The sequence below is a fragment of the Thermobia domestica genome, chromosome 18, assembly GCF_964235325.1.
Source record: "Thermobia domestica chromosome 18, izTheDome1.hap1.1, whole genome shotgun sequence".
NCBI lineage: Eukaryota > Metazoa > Arthropoda > Insecta > Zygentoma > Lepismatidae > Thermobia > Thermobia domestica.
Window position 1 is genome coordinate 102,318,408 of NC_137471.1, and position 25,162 is coordinate 102,343,569.

Here is a 25,162-nt window from a genome sequence, read left to right on the forward strand (position 1 = left end):
ATCGTGGTATCTAGAATGTGTGTTTTTCTTTTTTAAATTTTAGGAAAGGGATGGCAAATTCCTGAGACCTGCCCTTCAGGTAACTTCCATTGAAATGATGTTACTTTGGATTTGGGATCATAGCCGTAAACCCATGATTCATCCTTCGTAATAATGATACTGCCTAGGAATGTCGAACCATTAGTTGGTATTTCCTCCAGTTTCCTGCTGATGATGACACGAGTGTCTTGATCCTGTGTGAGAACCCTCGGTATGAATTTCACCTATACATGTCTCATCCCTAAACCTTCGTGTAAGATTTGGTGACATAAACCGATCGAAATATTTCTCCCAATTTCACTGATAGTCAATCAAGTGTCGGATCTCAGAAGTGCACTGATGTGGGCAATTTTCTCTCCTAAAGAGAGGGATCATCCGCAACCATCCTTCCAGCTTGGAAAAGTGAATATCGCTCAAAAGTCATTGCGTGATTCATTGATGCCTCACTAAATGCTACTTGCAACACTTCGTACATTTCTGTAACCGTTTTTCAAGCTTAAAATAAAATTAAACACAGATTCACTGTTACTCTCGATAACCCATTTCAGAATCCGGCTCAGATTACACAACATATCACTCACACACCATCATGCCTCACTGAACTGAATGAACGATAACGCTGTGACGTCATAATGAGATAGTGCCACATGTACCTGCCGTAGAGTTTCTGAGCTACAAGGAATACTTTTGGATTTTTAAAAAAAATCGAAATTGAACGAATAGCCCTTACAAATAAAAGCGATAAAAGTACTTAAACATGTGAGTGCTTGGTCGGGTCCAGTAATTTTGCTGGTTTCACAAACGCCTGGACAGATGCAACACCACTTACATGTAGCTTTTCGAGGGGTCTAGGTCAAAACCCCCACAGCCAAAACTCCCACACTCAAGAAATGTCAAACACCCACACAAACGGTCATAATCCCCACACAAATGGACAAATCTCCCAAACGCACGAACGGTCAAAACCCCCACAGCCAAAACCCCCACACTCAAGAAATGTCAAAACGCCCACACGATCGGTCATAACCCCCACACAAATGGACAAATCTTCCAAACGCACGAACGGTCAAAACCCCCACAGCCAAAACCCCCACACTCAAGAAATGTCAAAACGCCCACACAATCGGTCATAACCCCCACACAAATGGACAAAACAGCCACACATAGCAACGGTCATTATCCCCACATAAATGGGCAAAACTCCCACACAAATGGTCAAAACTCCCACATGCAGAAATTGTCACAACTGCCACACAAATGGACAAAACCCCCACAAAATCGGACAAATCCCCCACACTCTGAAATGATCGTCATTCCACGTCTTTGTTGCGGCTCTTTATGACGCCCAAGAAGAATAGTTGCAACATCAGTTTAATTGGAATAAAAAAATGTTATTAAAAAGTACAAGGGCAATACATGCAAACAGGATCATTTCAGAGTGTGGGAGATTTGTCCGATTGTGTGGGGGTTTTGTCCATTTGTGTGGCAGTTGTCACTATTTCTGCATGTGGGAGTTTTGTCCATTTGTGTGGGGGTTTTGTCCATTTATGTGGGGATTGTGACCGTTGCTATGTGTGGCTGTTTTGTCCATTTGTGTGGGCGTTATGACCGTTGGAGGTTATGACCGACTACCAGTGTGGGGGTTTTGGCTGTGGGGGTTATGACCGTTCGTGTATTTGGGAGATTTGTCCATTTGTGTGGGGGTTATGACCGATCGTGTGGGCGTTTTGACATTTCTTGAGTGTGGGGGTTTTGGCTGTGGGGGTTTTGACCGTTCGTGCGTTTGGGAGATTTGTCCATTTGCGTGGGGGTTATGACCGTTTGTGTGGGCGTTTTGACATTTCTTGAGTGTGGGGGTTTTTGGCTGTGCGGGTTTTGACCGGTTCCCTTTTCGAGCAGTTACCAAGCCTGTGGAGCACTGAAACAGTTTTTTGCTGTGGAATTGATGCACGAAAAAAAAACTTTAATATTTATCTCTATTGATTGGGATCCAGTGAGTGCCATATACCAGAGACATTACCTAGGTATAACTCGTTTTGTGTGTAATGCATTATTTTACTACACGCTTCGTATGAGATGAAAGAAAAAACACTGATCATACCATGTGTTAGAAAATGGTTTAAGTAATCTAAAAAATATCAAATCTTGAATAATTGATGAAAATAAGTTTGTAAATCTTAACTCCATTCGTAGTCTTGCTCCAATTTCCCGTTATTCCAGCATCTCTTTCTTTCTCCACAGGAGACAATCTTGCTTATCATACTGAGTATGGATTGGAATTAAAATTGAAGCATGTTAAAATATTCACATCTGCCAGGATTTGATATTGGATTATCTGCCTGCAAATCCAATGCATTAACCAGTCTCTTACGGTAGTCAGTCCCTTGAGTTTCACAAAAAATATTAACTAGTTAAAATCCTGTCATGTAGGTCTAAATGAACCATTAAGGCCCTATGATCATTAATTTACTTAATTCTCTTTATCAAATTTTATTGTTTAAAATTGTTATTGCATTTCAATTATTGCTTTATTTTATTGTTAACGACCATTGCAATTCTCATCATTTCACATATTCAACCTGTTTTACATGAGTTATTGTGACGTAAAAGAAAATATGACTTTTATAAAAATACGTTTATACATTGCAGTAAATACAAAATAGGAATCTTTGGTGCACTGCAATAGAAATCTTTGGTGTAGTAAGTATCTCTTGTGAAAAGAGTCCCTAGATATTTGGAACAGTTGACCTCTTCAAGCTGTCTTTGTTCTACTCTGATTCTTAAATGCGTGTTTCCACGGGATGTTCAAATGACTTTTGACTTTTAGATGTTGATTTCCATTCCATATTGTTTTTCAGTGTCGACTATTCTTTTCATTATATCCTACAATTCTTCCTTGATTCTGGCTATAATAACCGTGCCGTCCACATGCCTCACTTTGTTGATGATCTGTCTTCCTACTTTCAAATCTCCCACTTCAATTAATACTTCCTTCATTAACCACTCACTGTAAACTTTGAATGACTGGTGTAACATACTATATCCTTGTCTAACTCCTCTCCCAACCTCCACATCGTTGGTTTTTCCTTGATCCAGGCGCAACTTCACTCTTTGTTCTGTGTACAGATTGCGAATGAGTCGACGTTCTCTCCAGTATTTCCAGAAGTTTGGTCCATATGACCCAGTCGAAAGTTTTTTGCCAGTCGATGAAGCACAAACACAACTCTTCCTTTGCGTCGAGAACTCGTTCTGATATAATTCTCAATAACCCAATAGCATCTCTGGAACCCAAATTGATCACCTACTTCCGGTAAGTTTTCTGTCTTACTTTCCAACCGCCTATTCAATATGCACGCAATAATTTTTCTAGTGTGGGAAATATAATTAATGATTCTGTGATTATCGCAGGTTTTTCTTTTTTCTTTTTCTTTTTTTAGATAGCACAACCATTAGAACATGGAGAAAATCCTTCACCAATTCTCCACTCAGGTAGATCTTGTTAATAAGTGTAGTTAGTACTTTCGTTGTATTGCCTCCCAATCTCTTCAGCAAATCCATCGGTATATCAACATCTCCATGGGCCTTCCTCCTTCGCATGTCTTTGATGGCTTACTATACTTTTCAGTATACTTGGTCCCCTTCTTCTGCTGCTTCAATTACGATATCTCTTAGGCGGTTCTGCTTGTCATATAGATCATTTATGTAACCCTCCAAGGTCCTAAGGATTCTTTGATGGTCCGCGGCTACGTGACCTTATTGACTTCGATTCCAAAAGCGCGTATACTTTTGCTAGTTTTTCCACCGATTCCTGTGCTTTCTGATACATCAGATAATATCTGTCATGGCGTTGAAGTTCTATTATTTCTTCATGTATTACTTCCATGTACTTCTCTCTGGCTCTGCCAGTTTCTCTTATCAATTCATTATTAAGCCTTCTGTATTCTTTGATGTCCATGATTTTCACTCTTCTGCGTTTTCTCCATCGTCTTAAACGTCTCTTCAGTTGCTATTGGTTTTCTCGGTGCTCTTTCCGTCTTTCTAATGCCGTTCTTGACTTTATCTAACAGAATCTGCTTATCTTCTCCCTAATTTTCCTCCAAGCTGTCTACCCTATCGTTTATTGCACAGAATATCTCTTCTATCTCTTTTCTCACATTACTTTCCATACTTCTTAGTCCTTCTAAATTCCATTTCCGGTTTCTCCTTCCATTTTCTTGAGTGACTTTAGCCATGTTTGCACATCCGCCACTAGGAGATTATGATCCGAATCAATGTCTGCTCCTGGTGGTATTTTAATGTCCCATACACTATTCCTGAAACGTTGCTTGATGAGAATATAATCGCTTTGGTATCGTCTTTTATCTCCTGGACTTTTCCACAGGTGCAGTTTTTATTTTTCTCTTCTTAAACCATGTATTTCTCATCACCAAATCATGTTGCCTACAAACGTTGATCAGCATCTGGTGCTATTTTGATGTTATTTAAATCTTTTATTAAGCATACATTTCTTCCTTGTAATTTACATAGTCACCAGCAAAGTTCCTAAGTTCCTCCTTTGTGTTATGTACACCTAGCAGGCACGTAGCCAAAGGGAAGGGGTCCAGGGGGTCCGGACCCACCCCTTCGAAACCAGAAATGAAAAAATATAAGAAACGATGAAACAAAAAGAAACGAGAAAAAGAAGAATCAGTGTTAAAAATAAAAAGTTACAGCAAGCTTTTGGTTACTCTTTCTTATGAGGAAATTTGAAATTTCTAGAAAAGCTCTCAGAATTTCTGTTATTAGTCAGGAAATTTCAAGCTTTCGAAAGCATAATGTCGTTTTGTAACAGTGTGGGCATCTTATATCACAATTTTCGTCCTCGCTTCTCTGCAGAATCAAACATGTTACTTCAAAAACAGTTTTCTACTGCTCCTTTAACCTGTCATTTAGAACAGACAGTACAGTTTGACGGAATAATGAAAACAAAAACGTTTTATGGAAAGAAATTATGTTATCATTTGATTCAACACAAAGAGGAACGCAGATATTGTAAAATATTTTACAAGACATTATTGATATACACTTTTTATAATAGTGGATATTTCCTTTTTATAATAGTTGAGATCATAATGAAATGAAAATTGTTATATTTGTATGAACAGAGGAAGACCCGTAGATGTTTTAAAATCTTTTTCAGTACTTTTTATATTTTTTTGCTCGAGATTTCTTTATAGTTTGTTATTAAAATACTTACTAACATGGACGCCGACTCTTTGAGTGCACCGGGGCTCCAGCACCCACACAAATAATCTTGTGGGTGTGGTGCACCCAAAACATTTTTAGTTTGATAGAAACAATATAAAATAAATATTTCTCACTTACCATTATCAAAAAAATAATAAGCAATTAAAACATTGGGATGGAAGTTAAAATTTCTAACCTCTAAAACACAATTTTTTGTTTTAAATATGTCTATGAAAAGGCAGCCAAGCAACATCTTGCAACTGCCTGTCTCTGGCCTAGTCAGAGGCAGCCCACACAATAATAATAATAATAATAAAATAAAACTATATTGTGAATATAATCGAACACAGCCCTTTATGACAGTGTTCATAAAAGATTTTAACTGAAAAGAAATCAATCAAAAAATATCAACACTCTCCTGAAAACATACAACACGTCTCACCATTGGTATGTACCCACATAAGTTTTGGAAAGTCGGTGCCGCTGCTTACTAATATACCTCCAGTTTGTTGTCCTAACAAACCAATATATGTTGCCAGTAGAATAGTTTAGATTGATCGAGCTCCTGGTGATAACTACAGTATTTCATGTCATGTCCCCCCCCCCATTACGAAATCCTGGCTAAACGAACCAACATATGTTGCCAGTAAAATAGTTTACAATGATTGAGTTCCTGGTGTGATGACCACAGTATTTCATGTCACGGACTCGGACCCCCCCATAACGAAATCCTGGCTACGTGCCTGCACGTAGGTTTGAAAATGAATCGATTTTCATATAGTTTTCTTGAGGCAGGCATCATCTTTTACATTACTCAGAACTCTAATCACTTTTTTTTTTCATTTTCTTACAAAGTCATTGGTTAATAAATATCAAAAGATAGAAAACTTCTGCTATCTACTCCACTAAATTCGAAAGTGGTAACAGATTTGATAAAATAATTTAAATTTATTCCAATGGCGTGGAAAAGTGAACGAATCTCTTTAAAAATATATGAAGGCATTTATATTCAATATTATTTGAATTAATAATTAAATTGCTATGAATGATTATGGTGGTTAAGTAAAATCTCCAGTAAAATTGGTTATCCACCTATATTACTTCTTTTGTAAAACATTTCATATTAAATGGCCGATTTGAGTTCAGATGCGCGTCTTCCATAAGCTTCTCGTATTTACTAAAATAGTTGTCTCCATTTCGCTATTAACAAAGGAAATTATCTGGGCGGATACTCACTTTTACTGGCACACAACATGCATATTAATGATTAGATTTTTATGAAATTTTTGTTCTACATATATTTGGACCTCAAACGTTCTTTCTAAGTTAATGCAATCATTGTTTTATCCAGTCTCCTTGATTTTCTGGGGCGGTCCAAAACCTCTGGGGGAAAACTATGTTCATCTTTTCTTTTTAATTTCTGCAGTTATGAGATAAAGCAGTCAGTAAACAGAAAAATTGAAAGAAAAAGAAATCGTAAACAGTAGCAATGTACTTTATGCATTCCACATCTTATGCGCTTCTATCCAGCGCTGTACAATATTTGGACATTTGTAGTCAAAAAATATATCTTCAATATGTAAAGATACAGTTTACTACGTGGGTAATTCAAACAGTCAAGCGCAAAGTTTTTGGTAACGTTAGCTCCAGATGTTCCTCAAATCAAAAAAGAGAAATTCTAGATACTTTTAGACAAATCTTCCTATACCACAAAGTGAAAGTTCCGATCAAATAGGCAGATATGTACAGTAGGTTCGTCGGCTATTACATTTAGAACGGAACTTGCTCTTATATATTCTATTTATTTGACAACCACTGTCTCACTGCTTTCCAAAACTTGATGACTGTGCATGCACATTTCGTTTATAGGGAATTTCATTTTTGAATATGAAACACGCTAGTCTTACGAAATCACTGCAAATTTGAAAATTTCTTCTTTCTCCTTTTCGGATTGTGTGCTGAATATCGAATATACAGAAGTATTTTACACCTTCATTATTCTTGCTTCTGTTAACACTTCTTCTGGGAGGGTCTTTTTTTTTTATTTTAAAAGTATATTATAGTTTGGAATTTTATATGTATTTTTCTTGTGAAATCTTTCGATATGAATGTATCAACTGAACTTTTGGAAGAAGTGTATCTTTATAATATGTACTACATAGTGAATAAAGATCATTACCATTGTTTAGTGCAGTGGTGTACACAGAATTTAATCGAGAGTGGGTTCAAGCTCCCTAGTTCATATCGTTCCAGGATTTTTGTGTACATATAGTAAGGAAGTGTGTATTGTTTCATATCTTGTTAAAGGGTTTAAAATGCGGAAACCTCCCTTTACATATCCACTGGTCTACTGGCAGAAGCTACGTATGTTTATCACCGTCTTTAAACCAGTAATGTACATCTACGCGTAAAAGTGGATAGTCTACGTTTAACGTAACACGTAGACAGTACGAACATCGCAGACTATGCAATCTATGTAGATAATTCGTAATTAATCTGATAATTCAATGTTTTCAATAATGTATAAATTATAGTTAGAAAATATAAGATTTACTGGTAGAATAGAGTTTGGAAGTTCTTTCTAAAACTGAGGTGAAAAAGGTTCGATGTATCGTGTTAATATGTACTTAACTCCAATTAAATAGGCGTAAGGTGACAATAATGTAATATTGTTTATAGCGCAAAGGTGTCTGTGCCCAGCAATATGGTACTGTACAAAAGAGCATTACTTTTTATTTTCCAACATAAGTATTGGAAACAAATATCAGTCTGTAGCAAACTGTCATGTGATTATTGATACTTGTAGGTAGTGTTATTGTTAATGCTTGTTCTTAGTTGTAACCGAATATCTTTCATTACTTGTAGGATGTAGAATTTAGATTTCTGGGCTTTCAGCGTCTATGGCCATTTAACCCGTCACCTTTAAGAGATGACATCCCTCGGCGAGCACCTATTCGGGGAAAGGGAAGGAAGGAAGCGGCCTGGGACCTATAATGTAGGTACCATCCAGGCATTTGTCTGGTATGAATGAGGAAAACTCAGGAAAACCTCATTCAGGATGGCTAACTTGAAAAAGCTTTCTACGCTTTTCCGCCGAGTGACCGCATCGGGAATCGAACCCGGGACCGCTCACACCGAAGGCAGGAGCGTTAGCGACTACGCTTCGTTACTTTTAAAAAGCCAATATAAACATAATTGAATTTAGAGACGGAGATTGTTAACCTCCATTAGCGGCACAGTCAAAGTGTTGCAAAGGCCCGGTGGTAGAGAAAACTTTCACCGATCAACCTTTAGGAGTCCGTTCTCGAACCGCCCCTGAATACAGTAACCACATTTTCTTTACATTACATCTTCCGCAAGAACTACAAGTGTTTCGGTTATATAATAGAGTACTTTTGATTAACGTTATTTGTTTCATTGTTAATTCGAATTCGAGTTATCTTTCGACATCCGTGCAAGTTAAGAACATTGATTCATTATGTAATGACCAGCATATAATGTCATTTCTTTGGGAGAAACTTAAACTAGGAATCTTAATGTTTAGGTGTCTTAATAAACTGGCAGCTTTACATTTTGCCAGGCAAGTTTGGAGAACACAGTAGCTTTCGTAATAACCCCGGTTGAGTTTAATCCTGAGGTAGAGAAGGCAGATGAACACTTTAATGGGTTAGAATTCCTTGTTACAGAACATTTGGTAAGATCATCGAGTATATTTTGTAGATATGATCTGTGCACTTGTTGCCTTATAATGGATTGCATAGCAGGTGCAGTTATACAACCAGATGCTTGACATTACTTTAGTTCCTCGTAATACAATAATGAAATTAGTTCCTTCAATTCCATTTCCTTTGTCAAATATTATACTTCAGCCTAAAAGTTTCAAACCTTGTCCACACATATTATCTATTTGTATAATTTTGTAGTTATTTGGTGTATAAGAAAATAACATTAATTACAGTCTACGTTGTCTACATAGTCTATACGGGAAAAAGTGTGGCGTAGACTACAGACGTGATCAAATTATTAGACTCACGCTCGAAAAATGCAAAATTGATGTAGGAGTCCTAATTTCAGAGTTCTAGAACATTTAATTTAAAGGTTAAACCACCAATATAGGATACTTCATTTGTTTACTGTACAGTTGAACTGGTGATATTACCGTTGAACAGCAGATGGTATTAGTGAGGGGGGGGGGGGATTCTGAAAGTGGTGTTTCAATCACAGTCTGAAGTGGTGTGGTTGTTGTAAAAAGTTAACGACATTCAAAGCGTTCAACAATTCGAATGGGCCAGTTTAAAATGATCGTGACATGTTTCATGTATCAATCTTTTATTCTGTGTAGTCATGTAATTGCAGCATAATGGGAAAAACAAAAGACCTTTCTCCGCGTAAAATGTTAGTTAACAAAATACTTCTGGTGGAAATAAGATATACACGGCAATACATTGCTAGTAGAGTTGGGATAGAACAAAAAACTGTGAGTAGAATCTCTGTTGAAATGAACAAGAGCCAAAATAGGGTTGGGAAGTGTGGGTGAAAACCAAAGCTATAGCTAAGAGGTATCAGAAAACTAAAAGGATTGGCTCTGGGAAAGAGAAGTGCAACTTCTAATAGACTTAAACATAAAAATGGCTGTGTATGGCGCAGACATTGGCCGAAAGTGTTCGAAAGGTTTTTTGTACCGAGGGAATAAAAGCCCACAGTCGAGAAAAAAAAACAAAAATTAGAGTCTACTCCAATCATGGCAAAGAATCGCCTCGAATGGGCACGAGGCCTAGAATATTGGACTGCTGACGATTGGAGAATAGTGTGTTTCGGTGATGAATCATGTATCTGTGTGTGTGATGGATGTTCACAATATGTGCGACGTTGTCCTGGGAGGAATTCAAGTTGGAATGTCTTTAATAAATCGTGAAGCATCCTACTCCAGTCATGGTCTGGGTGTAATCTCTGTCTTCGGGCCTGGAAGACTGTGTATAGTAGAGAGGACAATGAAGCACGACTAATACCTACAAGTTCTTCAAGAAGAACGGTTTCCCAGACTGCACTCTGTTTTGATTACGTACAATTCATCTTTATGCATGATGAAGTCCCATGCCACCGGGCCAAAGCTGTGATAAAATTCTTCGAGGACATAGAAATTAGTATTCTTCCGTGGCCAGGCACTAGTCCTGATATGAACCCGATTGAAAACTTTTGGAGCTTCATGAAAGAAAAGCTAGAGAAGAAGCACGTTAGAACCAAACTTCATTTGATCAAGGAGATCAACATTGGTATCACAATGTGGTATCACGATTTGGTATAAAGAGATTTGTGGTATCACGATGCTGAATTGAAGGCAAAATGTGCTAAACTCGTACATAGGATGCCACAAAGGATAAAAGACTTAATAAAAAATAAGGGATTTCATAAGAAATATTAATCTTTGTGTGAGAGATAATTTTCTTGTAAGTATTCCATTTCATTTTTTGTTTCCAATTTGGATATACACACTTTATAGTAATTATATTTGAATGTTACATACGCATTTGTTTTATTGATATTGAAAAGCATATACCACATCCACTAGAATTAAGACAGAGTTACATAGTAGTAATTTCGACTAAGTTCGAACGTATTTTCTCACGTAATATTGTAAGAACAGTAAAATATTCAGAAACTGAATGTTGAGTCTAATAATTTGAACACGTCTGTACATGTAGATTACAGTTGAATCACGCTTAGACAAAATTATAGTCTATGGCACATCACTGCTTTAAACGTCAGCATAATGTCAATAGCTTTCTCGATTAAACTTCGCTTACTTCAAGAAACTATTGTAAAAGTACAATCACCCCAAGCAATTACACCTTGCAAATCACAAACACACCACATCAATACACTATTACTTTCTATCTCTCCATCGTGCTGCTACGAACTCGTACGCTTCAGCCTAAGATAATATCGAATGTTTTTAGCAAATTTTTGCAGTCATTCTGATAGCAGCACGAGGGAAAATGGAAAATATATAATCGACATAATGGATGAAAACATGTCAATGAAGAAATGAAAATGAAAAAGGTCACTACACTAACAAAAGACTAGAAGGACGGAAAAACATAAATTGTACATGAAAAGTTAATCTGATACAGAAAAATATATACCTACATGCTACACCTACCTACACATGTTTAAAATTAGGGGGAATTCTACAGCCTGAAGGGAGGGATTTTCTTTGGATAAAAGACTTGTATAATGCTTTTGTAAGCGATTAAATAATGAAGAAATGATACAATGCATCTGAAATACCAGTGGAGAATGTATAATAGGATTTTTCTGTTGTTGCAGACGTCATCAGTTCTGTGGACTTCAAAATTAGGTCCATAGTAGAGGCAACTATTGGTGATGAGTCACGTCCTGTCGACAGTAGAAAAGCAATTGTTGATGAAAATAATTTGTTCGTACTTCAGGCAAGAGATAAGATCAGTGTTTGCCCTCATTGTGGAAGAGGATATCGTTGGAAAGGAAACTTACTTCGACACATGAAATTTGAATGTGGCAAAGAAGCTCGAATGATGTGCCCGTTTTGTCCTATGCGGTGCAAACATAAATCTAGCTTAATGCGCCATATACATACCGTACATAACAAGCCATAGTATGAAATAATAATGTGGATATGTTATACCGATAGGTTTTCTTTCCATAATTTTACATTAAAATTAAGCTTTCAATGATAAATTTAATTTTTATTGTACGATATGTGTCATTTCAAACTTTGTTCTATATACTTTTTCTCTTTGTGGGTTTTTAGTGACTAAAAGATATTCTAAATTATTATATTCTTTTCAACTATGAATATATTACATGGTGGTATAGAAGATATTGTATCTTATTAAAGCATGTTACTACAAAAAATAAGATCAAGAAAACGATCGTCGCAATCCCTGCGAACAAAGGAAGGGTTAACGTGCGATATCAGTGAGTTGTGGATACATTGATTCAGTAATGCATATTAGTGATGACGTAACAAAATAGCGACTGGTTGGTTACTCTGAAAGAGTATGTGACGTAAATTTGACTTTAGAACTTACCACATCATTACAAAGAAGAGAAAAGATATATAACACGAGAATTTCGCCACTTGGTACTTCACTGTTAACCAAAATATAACTTGAACGTTTTTTCTTTATATTTCATCTTTGTAAACTAGGCATATGGCATGTTCTTGGTATAAGCAGCATTGATTTTGACAATTTTGTCGACCTCATTAATCTTAAGTTTCTCTCTGTAGTAAAGTAGTAGCAACTAAAAATCTCGAAATTATTATTATTATTATAATTAATTATTGCATTGACGCTGAAAAATCCATAGGTATTTTTCATGAATAACCATATATATGATGGTATTATCTTTTCCAAAACCACTTAGGTAGTTGATTCGCCCATTTGACAACAAATTTCCAACGGTCACAGATAGGCGGCGCTCGCACAGTGTTCTACACTTGTTCTTTCTTTTCACAATATGCCGTGGTGCTAACGGATGCTCGATAGTCTTGCAGACACTTTCAACACCAATTTCTCATGGATTGCACGATTAGCATACCTAGGTTCAGCAATACTGTCGTTTGATGTAGAAAATAGTAGCGCGAGATGACAGTTTACGGATAGTACTACGAAAGCAATAGAATAGGGATGGTGTAGACTAACATCACTATGCACTTTTGACGTCAGAAACCGCTATATAAACAGATGACAGCGTTCGAATGAAGTGCATAGAGGTCTAAATTTCTTACAGATAAACATATTCTCGTACTGCTATATTGTCGCATATAGAGGATATGCCAAGAAGATACATGTGTAGAAACAGAAAACAAAAGGACCCATACGCAACGACCATCTTCAGCAACCCATACGATGTGATCACACCACGAGATGATAAACATCTTGTGCGCACAGTCGTAGCGCACTATGGAGCGTCGTCTACAATGTTGGCACGACTCTGGAAAATTGTAATGGGCATGGACTTCTCTGTGTCAATAGTGTTTCCTGAACGCATGAATCTGATGCAGTCCTTCCATTGATCCGGAACCGCAAACATGTCATGGATCAATGGGCGTGTAAACATCATATGTGCTGAGTAGTAGATGGTAATGTATCCGGACCTCAACCTGAGAAAAATAGACACCCCATTCACGTTACATGCTACTGTAATGAACACGATCTGTCAGTGTACATTGCCTAGCGTCTTAACTGCAAGTGGTAGATATGATTGTGTGTGTGCTATTTCGGGCAATGTGTAATCTCAGCTGCTACGCATGCACAGTTTATCTCCATTTTCACCAAACGTTATCTATTTAATCTTAGAATTTTAATGAATAGCATATTAGTATAGAATATAGTTAATCTAGGTCAATGGTTCACAGCCTTGTTTATCTGACGTTCTCTTCGTAAACCGTGCATACTTCAAGCCCTCCCCCTTGCACGTTCTCTCTGCTGTTCGTCGATCTTATCCCTTTTCCGATTTCAGATGCAGCGTTGAATTCAGTGAATTTTCAAATCAAAATAATAATAATAATAATAATAATAATAATAATAATAATAATAATCTCACCAATTTATGTTTATTTCCAGCGAAAATTCTGCATACCATTTTAGTGCAGTATTATTATTATTATTATTTAGCAGCTTTGTTGTTACTCTATTTTACTTGTATGATACTTAAATCAGCACCTCTTTGCTGTAGCAATTATAAATATTTCTGTCACTAGCCTGTGCCTCTTATGAGCTCTTGAGGCCCCAAGACTAGGAACCACTAATTACTTTTACAATTACTTTTAATTATTTTTAATTACTTTAAGATGTATTACTTTTACAAAATTCCACACTACAGGAGCAAACGTAGGACTTATTGTAAAATTCTGCTTGTGCAGCCGAATAAACAATGTCACAATCTAATATTAAAAGTGTAAAAGTTTGTTAATTAGGGTCTGCTTCAAAAATACAGAATTGTATTTGAAAGTTCAGAAGAAGAATTTGATACTCGCTAATTTTGCAAATTTTACAGGAGAGAACGCCAGCATATATCATGTTAATTCTGTTATATGGATTTTTTTCTTCTATTATCTAAGAAGCAATCAGGTTGCTCCCTTTTGACATGTACTGGTTTATAGGCTTCAGGAATCCCAGTAAATTATTATAGATAAAAATGGAAAAATGTATTATCCAGTTCTCTCCCCTACATTTTTCATTTGATACAGAATAGTAGACTTATTCAAGTGTTCCTTTATTTCCGATGTTTAGATAAGCATGTATTTGTCAAGTTGTCTTAGGTTTGAGTATAGAAATGTTGTTCAAACATTTTGCTAGTAAATGCATTTATTTGCAGTTTACATCGCCAACCTAGAAAACAAGCTCGATTCTTGGTGAGTGGAAAGCAAATACAGATAGCTACAAGCAATACGTCACCTCTCTTGGAAGGCAAATACCGACTTTCTGTAGGTCTTACCCTTTGGTGCATGCAATGTTGCCAAACGTATTTTGAGATGGAAAATATCTATTTCGTCGGGTGTACATTGATTAACCCCTTCCGCAACAGTGATGTACGCGCGTAGGTATTCAGCTCCCTCAAAAATACACTTTTGCTTTTGCTTGATATTGCGAGGCTAGCGTAGTAGTCTTTGAGAGAAATATGACTATTTCACAGTGTTATTATTCAGTAGTGTGTGTGTATATATACGAAGATGTTTCTCCTAAATGATTTAAATTTACTTATTTTTGGAGCATTTTTCAATTTTATGTAGCATTGCATATGAAACGCTACCAGATTTCTGACAATTTTTAATTGAGGTTTAATTAGGCTGTATATAGCGTAATTAGTCTGTATCTATACATTGCATTTATCCTTGTGCTTCAGTCAATCTTTCTCTTTGCACTTCATTTACCAACTGCACATTATCTTTTTATCGTACGCATATAATTTTCTATATATTCAGTACCGTGCTATGAGGGGAGCGAGCGGAGCAACGGCCCCGGGCGCCGAAATAAGGGGGTGAAAAATTCGGGAGAAAAAAAGGAAAAAGAGGAAAACTTACTTGGAATATATGGATGGGGCGTCGTCGTATATTCTCGCCCTGGGCGCTGATTTTCCATAGCACGGCACTGTATATATTATGATAGTTTACTGAGAAATTTCGAAGTGAAGTTTGTAGTTTAACGTCCTACGTTTATGTTCTAATTATTAGTCCCACGTTTATTTGTTTTATTATGATTATAGTGTATCATCTGAAGTTATACAGTTAACATGGCTTTGATAGCCTGCCTCATTCCTCCTCGGATTTCGCACTGGTTAGCGAACTACAAACTACAAATCAACTGCAAAAGCTAATAATCACAACCAGTGCCGGATTTACATATAAGCTAAACAAGCTATAGCTTAGGGCCCCACTCTTTTGGGGGTCCCAAAAATTAAAGGAAAAACAACTGGATGTTCATTTTCAAAATTTAAGAAAAATAATAAATAAAGTAAAATGTACATATAGCAACAGTGCTTCGTGTTGCGTAGACTCCTGTGACGTAAGTAATGGGCACGGCCGTAACTTGTGGGGGGCAGGGGACAGCTTCCTCCCAGGGAAGGTCCCTGCCGTTTGAGGGGAGCCCATTTTAAGCGAAAATTTTCTTACTCCATATACGATACGAACATGAAATTATAAATGAAGTATCAAACAGATTCACTACGTTACATAAACTAAACAGCACACAAATCTTATATATAAAAGAGAACGCACAAATCCTTTGTTCCCTCATCACGCTAATACGGCTGAACCAATTTCTTTCATTTTTGGGGGGTTATTAGGATTTGGACCCTAGATGGTTTTTATCATATCACTTTAATTTTCAATTACCAGTGTCTTGAGATAATTGACCATTCAAGTGTCCATAACGTACAAATCCTTTGTTAGTTCATCATAGGTAAAAATAAACGTATTTATATGCAACCCGCATGACCGTGTCACTCGGCGGGTTAACATAAATGACAGGCGATATAATGTTAACATTTACTGCAATCTACTATGGTTTTTATCATATCACTTGAAAGCGAAAAAGTAAAAATTATCTAATTAACAAGGTTTATTGCGTTCCGGGGTGAACCCAGCGAAGCGGGGTGAACGCTGCTAGTAGTCAATAAAACAAAAATGATCGTAGGCCCATTTTAGTAAAAAACAGTCTACTATTAGCGGCCCTAGAAATAATATTTATTTGTATGGCTTTGAAATTTATCAATATTGTCCCCTTATTTAATTTGTCATGTATGGAACGTACCAAGGGACGTAACTAACGGCCCCGTAGACTTTGCCGTGCGGGAGGGCCCACATGCTCCGGGGAGCTCATAAAGAGTAAGAGAAAGATGGAAAAAGGGGGCCCAAGAATTAGAAAAACAACCTTTCTAGGGGCCCTAAATACGCGTTTAAGTGCTTGCGCCCCCCTAAAAAATCTAAGGTACGGCGCTGGTAATGGGGCCCCGTGTGCTAGCCTGTTTTCTAAAATATCATTAGTTTCTTCATTTCTGGATATAGGGTGCCTACGTTCATTTTGATACTTAAAGGACCGCATTACCAGTAGCTTAGGACCCCACCAAACCTATATCCGACTCTGATCACAACTGTTAGTCACAAAACTACATGTGAATGTGTTAAACCAATATCGATACTGCACAGAACAACTATTCAGGACTGGAAAATGCAAAGGAGAAAGGAAAACACAAGTGGGACGTGGCAAGTGCACATTGGAAGGGAGTCAATCACATTTCGAGAGAATAATCATGTAGTCGCAGCTAGCCAATCACATTGTTGAATCAATTACATAACTTTCACTCCCTGCTATTCGAAGACATAAAGGAATGAAACTCGAGAATTGAATAAGAAAGGAACGCAATTTAAGAGTAATTTATAGTTGGCTAATAAATGTACATTATAAATATGAATTTCGGGACGAATTTTGTTTGGGGGCAGATTTATAAATTCGGGGATGTGCCCATCAAATAATGATGTATAGTTATCCTAGTGTAGAGTAATAAGCAATGTACAGGGTGTCCAATATACAATGCGACCCGGAATTTGGGATAGTAGAACTTTTGAACCTGAAGCGATACACAAATAACGGTTATACTAAAATGAAGCTTTGTTTATGCATATTTTTTTAAACTAAGAAGTAATGATTGAAATGTACTAGGAACCACACAGTGTTGCCAGTTGTAACCGAAGGTGTAAATCAATTTGTTTGCAAAACATATAAATTGACTCATAACTCATACGTATGGATGTTTTATCGTTAATTTTCAGTTTTCTTAGTTGGAGTAGCTTGGAAGCTATGGAGCAGAAAAAAGAATTTTTGATTTCCACCGATAATTAATCTGATGAGGCCTCTGTAAGGGGAACTAGGGAAATCGTAGTTTTCATAAGTTAACACTGAATTGGCAACATTGCTGATGTTTCAGTGTACCAAAAGGTGTGTTAAGTATTTGTGAACATTATGCAATTGCTGAAAACAACGAAAAAGAAACTTTGAAATTATCATGATAAAACTTTTACTTACATGCACCTGGTAACACTGCTATTCATTTCTGTGGAGATACTTAAAGCAAGAGGTATACAAGAGCAATCCTCGAACTATGCAAGACCTGGGAACGAACATTTGCAGTGCCATTGAGAACATTACCACTTGTATTCTTCGTAAAGTAGCTGCTAATATGATGAAACGTGTGAACCAGTATTTGAATCAAAACAGGGGGCACTTCCAGCATCAGCTGTACAGCTGATAACGCATTTCGTGGTAATACCAGTGTTGCCGGGTGCATGTAAGTAAAAGTTTTATCATGATAATTTCAAAGTTTCTTTTTCATTCTTTCCAGGAATTGCATAATGTAAACAGATCCTTAACACACCTTTTGATGCACTGAAACATCAGCAATGTTGCCAATTCAGAGTGGAAATTTAAGAATATTACGATTTCCTTAGTTCTCCCTTACAGAGGCCTCAACTGATTAATTATCGGTGAAAATCAAAAATCCTTTTTTCTGCTACATAGCTTCTATGCTATCCAACTAAACAAACTGAAAATTAACGACAGAACATCCATACGTATGAGTTATGAGTCAATTTACATGTTTTGCAAAAAAAAAAAAAAGGTTAAACCTTCGGTTACATCTGGCAACACTGTGTGGTTCCTAATGCACTTCAATCGTTACTTCTTAGTTTAAAAATATATGTATTAACAAAGTTTCATTTTGGAATAACCATTATTTGTGTATCGCTTTCGGTTCAAAAGTTCTACTATCCCAAATTCCAGGTTCCGTTGTATATTGGACTGTATTATAACATTTCATTTAAACAATTTTATAAATATTTGCTAGATTCCAGTTATCTGCACATACACGATCTATACTACGCAGAATTTTTTAAAACTATATATTTACTTGATTATTAATAGGCATTAAACATGAAGTATTATTCCGAGTAATATCAACATTTTGCTTATATATATACACAACATCTCTTGACACCTTCTTGTAACTTTTAACCCTTTATTTGGCACTGTTGCTCTTAAGCAACATCGCATTCTATTGCGTTATCTGCACGAATTATGACTCAGTGATAATTTAATTGGCATTTCTGTTTTCATACAATATTCATTTACATGTTTGACGGGTCGCTTCTTTAGGTACTTCTAACCTTCGTCAGCAGGGGACAGTCAAATTTAGTATTGTAGAAGCTTTATCTCCTACGTTCCGCGAAAGTTCTTTTCTTATTTTTTTTAATTTGTGGTTTATTGTTTTGTAGGAAAATATTTCAACGAAACTGTTGCAAATTACTGAGAGTATTCTTCTGATTTTTGACCATAATAGGGCAATGCTCTTCAGTAGCTACACATAAGACCTATTTTATGGCAATGTTGGTTTAAAAGAAACATCCTGTATTATGTAACCAAAGTACAAAAATACTTTGAAAATTACGCAATTATGATCAGGAAGACGTGGTTCAACCATAAAAGCAAACTAAATATTTATTTTTGTTTTAACTGTCAACTCATGCAGGAGACTTGTCCTTTCGTTTGATCTATATTCTGCAGTCAGTGTTTACAGCGAATAAGTGTTCACTAACTTGGGAACGTAGGTCAAACGAAAGGACAACAGTCTCCTGCATGAGTTGACAGTTAAAACAAGAATAAATATAATTGAATATCATTGATATAGCAAGCAGCAACAGCAAGGAGTACTTACGAACATTTTGTCAAGTGTGCATTTTGATTTTCCTCTCCTTTTGCTGATAGCGGCATTCTTCTCCAGTGCTGCTGTGGGTGTGATAAGACAGATAACTAGAGGAAAGAAACGAGCTTGAAAGGCGTGAGTGGACTAACCATTCATCCTACCTTATTTTACTTCACAACATCGAATTTCCAGTTGAATTTGTGAAAAAAAAAACACCTCCTAAAGTGTGACGTCATTCCTTAATACTTTGACCCCCTTCTGCTCAAAAACACAAAATGCGCTTTGTTGTGTAATATGGTGTACTTAAGGACTAACTATTCCCAAAATTTCAGATTTTTATTCAAACCCATTGGAGATATAGGACAGTGAAACATGCCAAATTGGCAAAATTCCCCAACTTTACGATTTTTTCAAGCCTTTGAGAGCAGCTACAGGTCTATAAATTTTTGTGTATTAACTTATGACCCCGGACTACATGCACACACAAATTCAGACCTCTACGTCAGTTGTTTCCTCTTCCCAAACATGTCTTCAATGTCCAAAAATGTTGCTACTGTAGGCCCTAATTTCCACCCCTTCAAGTGGTTTTAGGCAAAAATGTTAAAAGATCAAAGTTTTAGCTCTGGAACAGTTGAAGACGTCCAGCAGTTTTCAATTTGGTAGGACAAATACGTGCTGAGATAATCAAAACAACGTAAACGCCTAAAATCGAAAAAAAAAAAACAAAAAAAAAACGCAAAGTGACGGCAGCCGCTGCGTCGCCATGGGATGTTGTAAAAAAAATAATTAATTGTGGTTTTGAAGTACCCTAATATAGGATAAACATTCATAAAAAAAAAGTTTTTTGAAAAGATCGAGCGGCAATTTTTGTGTTTCCTCGATCACTTTGCATGGATTGGCCCACCATGTAAATATCGGCAGGGGGACATTGTTTGACATACTCTGTAATACCAGAAGGTTAATACTGTTTCTAACTAAACATAAATATGTATGTTTTCGAATGACAGTACGTCAGATTGTTAATGTTTCAAATCTACATTTAAAACATGCAATCCTACACCTGTCATGCAGTGTTGAAACTAAGGACGGTGAAGTATGAAAACATTGAAAAACAGCAAGTGACAGAGACAGGGTAATCCACACCGGAAGTATTTTAATGTCGAATACTATTGTTATCATATGACGTATTTCGAACAAATAGAAACAAAGTTACGAGAAATTCAAAAGTTTACTTTGTGAAAGGACTTTATTTCTAAAAAGTATCACATACAGTTACGTGCATGGTTTCCAATAGACCTTTGTCGTAATGCCATTTATAGCAATTTGGTATGTATAACCATTCGGAAGATATAAAACGGTAAAATTTGATATATATATGGCCTAAAATGTCATATTTGTGGTAACGTTTTAGAACAATTTTTAATTTACACTGATCGCTAGTTGAATTAGAGATAGTTGCAGAAACCGCCCTGCAGAGGCTCCATCAGTTCATGAGAAGAAAACGCATCGCACGTGTACTGCTGCCGTGCACTTTCTCTCTCGGTATCCGTGTAAGTACAGTGTGTATTGGGCAAGACGATGGACCTGAATGCATTTAACTGTGATCAAATAGTAGGGGCCAGATGACTGGATGGCCCGATTTCGGAAGTAGCTGCGGCACTCGAATTTTCAAAGGCGACTGTGTCAAGAGTGTATCGTGAGTATCTAGCTTCCGGTAAAACCACACCCTCACGGACAAACTGCCGCGATCAGGGGCATGTCGACGACAGGGGTAGGTGGCGATTGGCCTGAATCGTAACAACCGATAGATACAAGGATCTTATAAAATAGAGGATCTGCCCTTACAACAAAATCTTAAAGCCATACGTCACAGTTTCGCCAGCCCTACTCTGCCCACTCCGCCCAATAGGATCGCAATTTTTTGAGCCAACAATCATGGCGGAAACGAAAGTAGCCAATCAGACGATGGCAGAAACGAAAATAGCTAATCAAACGTGCCGATACTCGGTTGTTTTTTGGCTTCATCGATTTAATAGGATGAAGATACATATGGGCAGATCCTCTATTTATAACATTCTTGGATAGATAGGCCACAGTGCGTCAAATCGGAGAGAGGTTCAATGCAGGACAACAACCGTGTTAGCAGCCACACAATCCACAACCACTTACTCGCCATGGGTTCAGAAGTCACCGGCCCACGCGAGTACGTACCTCTTCTTACCGCACAACACAGCAAACAACGTCTAGCATGGGCAAAGGAACACCGCCACTGGACCGTGGAAATGTGAAAAAAGGTTTCCTGGACAGGTGAGTCACGTTTCACATTGGTATACTCATGTCCAAAATTATTGTCGCATGTCTATAAATATGTTGTTTAGGAATATAATTTGATAACGAATTCGCACGGTATTTCTTATAATGTTAGTTTGTGTATAATCGGCAAAGACATGTGGCAAATTTCATGTCACAAGAGCAGTAAATAAGAACAATAAAACGAAAATAAAACTTTCTTGTCCATTTAGCAACATTTTGTTTTACTCATTCTAATTTTCGTATTTATAATTCTTTTCTTATGAAATTTACCACAAATATACATTTCCCAATTATACACATAGTTTCAGTATTAAAAGTACCCTACAAAATCATTATCAAATTATATTCTTACAAGAAGACAGTTATAGATATGCGACAATCATTTTGGACATGAGTGTACATGCCGATGGACGGGTACATGTGCGTTGCGAACCGCACGAGGCAATGGATTCATCGTTCCAGCAGGGAACTGTGCAGGCTTGTGGTGGTAGTATTCTTATCTGGGGCAAGTTTACGTGGATTCAAATGGGTCCCCTAATATGTGTGACACGATCCCTCACAGGTGAACGCTACCGCGATCTTCTGGATGGCTATGTTCTGTCATTTGCTCGGCTGCAACATCCGGATGGTGAACTCATCTTTCAGCAGGACAATGCGCCGACCCACCGCTCTATGATGGCAGTAGACTGGTGTGATGACCACTTCTCTGAACTGTCAACATTGCTCTGGCCATCACGGTCACCAGCAGTCAATCTTTCAGAAAAAATGTTCCGGGGGGCACACTTAGTATTCGGGGGGACACTGCTGGTACTATTCTATTTATTATTATCTTATAGACGTATTTTTTGGTCCCCTCCGGGGAGCACTCTCAGAGCTCCGGGGAGGCAGTGCCCCCCCCCCCCCCCAAATAAAAATGCCTTCGGGCTGTGAACCGTCACTGCGGGCTCTGTGGGAGACTTTGCAGCAAATATGGAATGAGATGCCTGAACAGCACTCCAGGCGCCTCGTGAAATCCATGCCGCGACGGTAGCCGCCGTTATCAGAGCGAAAGTTCGTGCTACACGGTATTAGGTAGGTGTTTCTAATTCAACTGGTGATCAGTGTACTTTGCTTCTAAAACACTACAACGATACCTTTTATCAGGTGTAGTTACAAGTTTCCAGAATTACATAATTTTCCATTGACATCCATTGAAAATTATTTATGCAATTAGATTATGTACTTACATAATAAGTTTTAGAAATACAGACTTTTGAAAAAGTCAAATTTTAATCTCTTTTAACTTTGTATTCATTCGAAATCCGTTATGTCCTGATCCTTTAGTATTAGAAACCAGAGATGGAGTGAGTCAGTGTGTCGGTGGGTCAGTGGGTCAAGTGGGTCGTGGGTCAACAGCATGTGACCCACTGTGACCCACCACCCACCATAACCCACTGCGACCCACCACCCACCAAGACCCACTGAGACCCACCACCCACCGTTACCCACTGTGACCCACCACCCACCATGACCCACTGCGATCCACCACCCACCGTGACCCACTGCGACCCACCGACTCAGTATGATATACCGACCCTCTCTGCTCACTGCATTGTAGACATTATCTTCTGAAGACTGGTGAATTTGTCTCCGTTTTACTTTCAAGACCTTCACTTCCCTTCCTTTTCCACTTGTTTCTGTCCACTTACCTGAGGTGAGTATATCTAACCAAGTGAAAAACGAACTTCAGGCACTTTTGGATATTGATATTTTTAATTGTAATAATACACTACAACTTGGCTTTCGAGACCTGTGAATTTTTAGAGCTAACTACTGGAAAAAATACATTTTTGAATCACTGTAATATATAAAAAAAATTGCATATAACTATGTGTGCCTGATCATCACGGTCAAATTGCAAAGTCAAATGAAATTACTTTTGGTATATAGTTCGGCCTTAATCCAAATTGGGATGTTATATTGCTTTTATTATAATGCATAATATCCTAAGGAGATAGTGAGGATCCAAATTTTTGCGAAAAAAAATGAGTATCTCGCAAGCCATTAAACTTACGGAGCTGAAATTCAGTGTATTAACTCTTTATTGAAAATAAACAGAATGTGTCCTAGCAATTTTAAAATTCTCCTATATGTGGGGGAGGGGCACTTTTCTATATATGGAAAATTAGTAGTGAGTTGGTTTGTAAAAATTAGGGATGGGCACGAGCGAGTTCGAGCGATTTTTCTTTGAAACTCGACTCGACTCGAAACAGACATGTTTGAACTGGACTCGAGAACTCGGCTCGAAAAATTTCCTCCAACTCGACTCGAATTTGGTTCGAGTTTCAAGTCGAGCCAAATCGAGCCTAATCGTGTGTGTAGTTCAAGTACTCTCTTCAAGTATTATACATACACAATACAATTATTATCAATGACACTTCTTCTTCTTCTTCTTCTTCTTCTTCTTCTTATTATTATTATTATTATTATTATTATTATTATTATTATTATTATTATTATTATTATTATTATAAGGACCACCGTGGCTCATTGGTAGAGCGTTCACCTCTGGTGAATGGGGTCCCGGGTTCCATCTCTGCTCCCGCCAAGTGAACCTTGTGGTGGACGAACACCGTCTGCATGGGTTTTCTCGGGGCCCGCCCATTTCCTCCCACTTTCTTCATTCCACCATTTCACTCATTTCTCATCATCACCATCTCCTTTAGCCTAGCCGACATAAGGCTGGAACGTAAAACTCAAAGATTTATTATTATTACAGCGTTTTTGCTTCGCAATCGGAAGGTCCCATGCTCGAATCCAGAGTTCAGTATCCTGACTGAGGTTTTCCAGGGTTTTCCTCAGTTACACCAGGTCAATGTTGAGATGGTACCTTAAAATACAGACCCTGGCCGCCATTCTTCCACTTCATTTCCCAATGTTGTTATTATTGTTGATTTGAGTGCTCCAGTGTAAAATGGCCTCTGAGATTGTATCTGGTAGCTTAGTAATATATATATATATATATATATATATATATATATATATATATATATATATATATATATATATATATATATATCGTTCACTTAATTCTGCAAAAGATGACTGATGGTGGGCATGAAGTCATACGTTTCCAGGTACATATACAATTCCTAAGAGACCACCACTTTTACGATACTTTTTCGATGCGAGACAGACACAAACTTTGTCTCCTAGACTATTGTCGTGGTCTGTATATGAGTAACTTTAAGACACAATCTATGCTACATTCGCGAAGTGTTCTCTCGGTATTCGTGTAAAATTGATTCAAATGTAAAGTTCTCCGCTGCCCAATGCATATTGCACTAATTTTAACGGCCCATAT

General features: G+C 37.3%; 1 protein-coding gene across 7 annotated transcripts in view; it reads left to right on the top strand.

Annotated features, from left to right (window-relative positions):
• Nucleotides 1-25,162, top strand: part of LOC145674949 (uncharacterized) — a 768,948-nt gene that overhangs the window by 580,100 nt on the left and 163,686 nt on the right. The window contains exon 5 of one of the 7 annotated variants that reach the window (XM_081745243.1): nucleotides 11,593-11,915. The exons of the other annotated variants lie outside the window; for them this stretch is intronic. Within the exon in view, the coding sequence (XP_081601369.1) occupies nucleotides 11,593-11,900 (308 nt within the window). The 3' untranslated portion in view covers nucleotides 11,901-11,915. Of the gene's footprint in view, nucleotides 1-11,592; nucleotides 11,916-25,162 lie in introns of those variants that run through there. 7 annotated transcript variants of the gene reach the window in all.